Source organism: Trichechus manatus, unplaced genomic scaffold, assembly GCF_000243295.1.
Source record: "Trichechus manatus latirostris isolate Lorelei unplaced genomic scaffold, TriManLat1.0 scaffold00057, whole genome shotgun sequence".
NCBI classification, from domain to species: Eukaryota; Metazoa; Chordata; class Mammalia; order Sirenia; family Trichechidae; genus Trichechus; species Trichechus manatus.
The window spans coordinates 5419566-5425942 of record NW_004443993.1 but is presented as its reverse complement, the minus strand read 5'-3'; the positions used below and the strand labels follow the sequence as shown (position 1 = coordinate 5425942).

The window sequence follows — 6377 nt, the reverse complement described above, 5'->3', positions numbered from 1 at the left end:
GGGCATGTGTTGCTCAAGTCGTCAGAAGGACCCTCTTCCACTTGCGGGTTCCCCTCCCCAGCCCGTGGCTACAGCACCCCCCTATTTGGACAGGAGTTGATTTTAAAACAAAACCAAGGGCTTCCCCTTCAGGCAGAGCTCCCTCTAGACACTTTTATTGCTAGAATCAGGTCAGAAGTCCCAGGGAGGTTCTGAAATCCCAGTGAGGAAACTGTCATCATCTTAGAAACAATCGTCAGGTGGACGAAGATCATGGTCACAATTAACAAAGACGTGCACAGATTCAACAGAAATGCTAACGTTTGCACAACCACTGACTTGACAAATAAAATGAGACTCTAAGAGGGATGGCCAGAGGCCCGGCGGGAGAAGGTGTGGGCAGCGTGTCCCCGCCTCGAGGCCGCGGAAACGCCCAAAACTTGTTAGGGTTCCAGGAATCGTGGCTGCGGAGCCCTGGTGAGCCCCGAGTGTTGCGGAATGTTCTTTCACAGCAGAAATGGAATGGAAAGTCAGCTCTAAAGTGCTCCGACATGCTTCCAAAGAGAAACCTCGAACACGGCCCAGAACCGGCCCAGGTGAGGTCTGCCATGGGCAGGTGCGCTCATGTCACAGCGCTGCTAATGGGGAAGAGCTGGGCTTCCCCCCAGTGGAAAGGATGTGCTTCCATCTGCTCATTGCTGATGCCGCAGCCCCCGGACGGATGAATGATGTCGGCAGAAGGTGGGTGGAGAGGTTCTCGGGGGCCAGGAAGAACCTGTGGACAGGCCAGGGGACACCAAGCCACGTGCTGTGCTCAGGTTCAGAGCCGCTGCTTTTAGTTCCTTCTCTGAGGCAGGATGCTGGCCGGTAGCTGCCCCATGGCTCCAACACAGGTCTGGGGCTGATGGAAGGTGGTCTCAGGGTGAGCTGTTCTGACAAGGCCTCCCCCTTGTAAGATGTCCGTGCTTGACACAGCACCCCCCAGAAGCCGCTCGGCGTCAGCCACCCGGACTATGGGGTTCACAGGGACCTGGCCCCAGGCCTTGGCTGAGCCTCAGGAGGGGCACCGCTCAGGCTCAGGGGAGGCCTGGGGTCCAGAAAAAGGCTGGAAAAGTGCCCTCCAACATCCAAGCTTGAGCCTTGGCCACAGCTGGCACGCGGGCCTGGCTGGAGGGGGACACGGCCCCCCACCACCTTCCTTGCCCCAGAAAGGCAACGCTCAATGGGGTGGAGCTGCTGCAGGCTGCAAGCTTCCTCCTGTGGGCTCACTGCACTACACGGAGGCCTGGCGTGTGGGATACACCTCCACGTTGGATGGCCTGGGGCCACCAGCCAGGAACTCCGGCCCTGGGGACTTCCCAGCAGCACGAGGGACAGCCCCCATTCCAGGATCCTGGGGGTGCCCTGGCCGAGCTCAATGAGCCACCAGGCCGACAGACCATTGTTCTTGGGCTAGCTACCCCAGCAGGCTAGATGAATGCGGAGCAGTGGGCAACCCTGAGGCCCCCAGAGCAGCGCCGACTTTGTGGGCGCCTTGGAAAAGCTCCACCCGGCACCTCACTACGAGCTCGGTTGGCACGGCTCAGGACGAGCTTCTGACCTGCCGACTCTGCCACGCGGCCCTGCTCTGCCCCAGGTGGGTGGGCTGGACAAGAGGACACCCCACCCTGCAGGAGCTCAGAGGGCTGGGAGACACTCTGGATCTTGGGGTCCATGATGGACCCACAACACGAGGTCTCTGCTTTGGAGTTGATCTGCCAGGTCTGCAAACAGACACGGCCACCGGCGCCCTGTCCTCTCAAATGTGCTTGGACCCGCTGCCTCAGACACTCCAGGAGAAATGGCATCTCCCCCACCGACATGGGCCACTGTGCTTTCAAACAGCTCCTTGGCTTAGCTCCGGTTCAACCTTCAACGAAACACTCTTGTTTTGAGAAGAAAAAAAGGTGCAGAAAGTTACCCAGGCGCCGCTGCTAACCCTACAGAAAGAGCTGGGTGCACAAGACGGCAGAGCACCAACAGGCCGGCGGTCACCAGTGGTGGTGTGCTGGGAGAGGGCGAGAGGTGGCCATGGGGACCCCCGAGGGCAGGAGGGTGGGCAGACTCAGAGGGAGGGGTCTGCAGGGCCGTCTCCAGCCGGCACCTCGAGCCACGCCCTTCTAGAAAAAGATGACATCTTCCTTGCTGGTTTCCTCCTCGGCGGGTGGTGGGGTGGCCGGCGGTGGCAGGGGCAGGGAGGATGTGCCCGCGCTCAGCCTTGGGGAGACATGCTCGGGTGTGCTGTTGGCAGGAACTGGGCTCGGGGACGGGAGGCAGGGCTCTGGAAGAGAGGGGAGCGGGGGCCAGGCTGTCAGCAATCCCTGGGCACCGGGTGGCAGGGGTGGCTCCCCCGGAGCTGGGCTCACCTGGGGGTTGTGTGGCACTCTGGCCACCGAGCAGGCCAGGGCTCAGTGGGCGGCGGGTACGTGCGGTGGCGACAATGTCCTTCCCCTTCAGCTTGCTGAGAAGGAGCTGCTGCTTCAGGTCGAAGGAGGCTGAAAGAGGGGGCAGAGGCTGAAAGAAGGGGGCAGGGGCTGAAAGGGGGACAGGGGCTGAAAGAAGGGGGCAGAGGCTGAAAGAAGGGGGCAGGGGCTGAAAGAGGGGGACGGGCTGAAAGAGGGGGACAGGGGCTGAAAAAGGGTGACGGGCTGAAAAAGGGTGATGGGCTGAAAGAAGGGGCAGGGGCTGAAAGGGGGCAGGGGCTGAAGGAAGTGGGCAGAGGCTGAAAGAAGGGGGCAGCCTGTGGAGCTTGGCCTGCTCCAGACACTGGACTGCCCGACCTCAGTGAGGATGCACTCCAGAGCAGAAAGGGGTCCCCCAGAGTGTGAGGAGCACCCCAGAACAGTGAGGGGACCACAGAGCAGTGAGGGGCCTCCCCTTCTCAACGCTGTCCACATGCAACCAGATGAGGGAGGACCCCAGAACCTGCTCCCATAACTGGGCCCTGCTCAGACATGAGCCCGAAGTTCAGTGGTACAAGTATGGGGAGAGCACCCCGTTGAGGACAAAAGGGACCGGAGTGACTCAACACCTGGTCGGGGAGGGCGAGGCAGCCTTGGGCCTGTCAGCCCCAGCAAACACCCCTCCTCCTGACGCACGTACTCGGGGCTGTGAGCATGGGCCCCCTCCTCAAGGCCACCGAGGGTCTCAGAACTGTCCTCGTCCAGGAGGGCCACCAGAGGGACAGGGCCACCAGAGGGACAGGGCCACTAGAGGGGCAGGGCCGGCCTTGGGCTGCAGCCTCCTTGCTGGGGCCTGTCCATGCTGTGCCAAGGGGTCCAGGACTGGCTCCAGCTCCACGACCTGCAGGAGGCTGCCCGAGGGATTCACTGCCTTTGGGACCCAGTGCCCTGCTCCTCAGGACGGGGCCACTAGAGGTGCGTGAGGTCACTGGGTGTCGTGGGGCCCACGTGTGGATTATGTAGTTTGCTGCCATGAATTCCTCCTACTTGCCCTTTGGAAGGAGCCCTGGGGGGGCCGTGGTTGAGCACTCAGCCGCTAACTGAAAGGTCGGCAGTTTGAACCCAAGCACTCTGTGGCAGAAAGGTGTGGCAGTCTGCTTCTGCAAAGATTACAGTTCTCTGTCCTATAGCTTCGCTGAGTCGGAATCTACTGACAGCTCTAGGTTAGTCGCCCTTTCACCCAGTTTCAGACTCAGGTCCTATTTTTAGCGCACAGCCTCTCAACCTGTGGCCTCTAAGGGAACCTCCTGGCCACGCCCCGTATAGCTTCTCTTGATACAAAACTTTTCTTTCTCACACTAATGCCCTAGAAACCTTTAAACTGACCAATAAAACATCAGCCCACGAAACCTAGCTGACCCCGTTGTTGTGGATTGAATTGTATCCCTCGCAAAATGTTTATCAACTTGGCTAGGCCATGATTCCCAGTACTGTGTGGTTGTCTACCATTTTGTGATCTGATGTGATTGTCCTATGGGCTGTAAATCCCACCCCTATGATGTTAACGAGGCAGGGGTAGAAGCAGTTATATTAATGAGATGGGACTCAATCTACAAGATTAGGTTGTATCTGGAGTCAATCTCTTTAGAGATATAAAAGAGAGAAGTGAGCAGAGAGCTAGGGGGACCTCCTAACACCAAGAAAGCAGTGCCAGGAGCGGACCGTGTCCTTTGGACCCAGGGTCCCTGCACTGAGAAGCTCCTACACCAAGCGAAGACTGATGACAAGGACCTTCCTTCAGAGCTGACAGAGAAAGCCTTCTCTGTGGAGCTGATGCCCTGAATTCCGACTTCTAGCTTACTAGACTGTGAGAGAATAAACTTGTTTGTTAAAGCTATCACTGGTGGTATTCTGTTACAGCAGCACTAGATGACTAAGACACCCGCCTTGCTTGAATACATAAGCCCTCTCCTACAGTTCCAGCTTGTTGCTGTCTTGTCCCCTATGCAACGCCCTGTGTGGCCCTGTGTGGATGGGCTGTAGTTTCCTCTCTGACGTGTAAGCACTAAATTTTATTTGTTTTCTGCCCTTCCTGCATGAGTCTCACTTCCTTGTGCTGCATCCGACAGACCATCCACGACACCCACAGACCTCCTTTGGGTCAAACTTAATATACTGGGTAGGGCCCAGTGTTGGGGCTCAGTGCCTAAGTGTTAGCAACAGTAACTATGGCAATGGCATGGACACCCAGCGGGCTCATGCCTACTTTCTAAAACCACGCTGAAAATACCAAGACAGCACCCTTCAACAGATCCAGTGGACCTACTTTCTAAAACCACGCTGAAAATACCAAGACAGTGCCCTTCCTCAGATCTGATCAGTGGGTGAACCAGGGCTGGGGTGGCAGCTTGTCTCAGGCCTGGGCTGCACCATTCCTAAGTGCTCAGGGTGCTCTGACCTCTTGTTCTTGATGACCTCCTGGGGCCTGTGGCCTCTAGCAGGGTTTTGGCCTAGGGTCTAATAGGCCCTTGTCTCTGAACTGCTGAGATGTCCCTGTCCCTGATCCCACGGTCTGAGGATCAAGGCAGGAAAAGGACCTGAGCTTTATCATTGTGATTTTTCCCTCTGGAGGTTAAGACTTCCACGTAGAGGGCAGCCTCACAGTGTCATTACGTTTATGCGTTTTGCTTTTTCTCTTAGCACTCTCTCCAAAGAATGACATGAGTGCCCTTTGTTTGTGCTCCCACAAGGATCCCTGATAAAAGACACATAAAAGTCTATCATCTAACAAACTACCCATGGCTGGGACCCCAGTTCAAGGAGGAAGGAGAGGCTGGTGGCCACACTTGAGATGGCTGCCTCCAGCCCCAGGGCTGCAAGCAGCACCTGTGCTGCGCCGGTTAAGGGCTGGGAGGCCCCTCAGCGCCAGCTGCTCCAGGCCAGTGATGCTCCCCACCCTGCCAGGGCTGGGCTCACCTGTGCTCTCGCAGCGCTGGGAGCCCCTACTCTTGCCCCCCTTGTCCTTGCTGCCCTTGGTGAAGGTGGCCAGCTTGGTGGGGATCTGCTGCTGCACGGCCGCCTGCCGCTGGATCTGGTTGGTGGCGCTGAGCAGCTGGATGGGCACATCGTTCTTGGCTAGCCGGCTCTCGGCTGGCACACTGTCCCGGCGTGCCACCTCGGGGTGCTCTGTGTACTCAGGCCCGGATCCGGACAGCAGCACACTCATCCGCATCCCTGGCACTTTGGTCAGGGCCGAGAGCCCGTCCAGCCCTTCCCTGTTGAAGCTGGCAGGGTGGCTTGGGGGCAGAGCCTGAAAGGAGACCACCATCAGGCACACCTGAGCCTGCTCAGCTGGAGCCCTGCCCTGACAAGGGGTCTTGCTCCTTGGATTTCCCCAGGGCCACCTGCCAGCCTCGCCTGAGTCTTGGCTGAGGAGAGGGACAGACCTCACCTACCATGCTCCCAGTTCCAACCTGAGGGCCTCCTGGCCTCTTAGCAGGGGATTTCTGTTCTGGGGACAGTCCCTGGGCCTGGGCCTGAAGGAGTTGGTCATTCGCCCCTGCTCCCAAAACACACACACACACCCACTCACACGTGCTCACTCACATGCACACATGAACACACACAGTATCCCCATACACACACACGCATTCCCACACTCAACACGCGTGCACACTCCCCCCCACTTACCAACATGCTCATTTACACTCATGTGCACACACATTCACACATACACACACACCTCCACACACTGACATGCTCCCCCATGCTTACTCCCACACGTGCACAGTCCCCGCCCCATGTACATAGTGCCCATTTACTATTGTGCACACACACCTCCACACTCCCCCTCCACACACACACACCTCCACACTCCCCCTCCACACACGCACACACCTCCACGCTCCCCCTCCACACACGCACACACCTCCACGCTCCCCCTCCACACACGCACAC

The 6377-nt window shown here is 58.3% G+C and overlaps 1 protein-coding gene across 1 annotated transcript in view; it reads right to left on the bottom strand.

The window, feature by feature from the left end:
• Positions 1–2138: 2138 nt before the first annotated feature.
• Positions 2139–6377, bottom strand: part of ARHGEF18 (Rho/Rac guanine nucleotide exchange factor 18) — a 116488-nt gene continuing 112249 nt past the window's right edge. Inside the window, exons 26-28 of the mRNA XM_012556131.2 lie at positions 5397–5730; positions 2385–2513; positions 2139–2299 (exon numbers count right to left, since the gene is read on the bottom strand). Coding sequence (XP_012411585.2) covers positions 2139–2299; positions 2385–2513; positions 5397–5730 — 624 coding nt within the window. The remainder of the gene's footprint in view (positions 2300–2384; positions 2514–5396; positions 5731–6377) is intronic.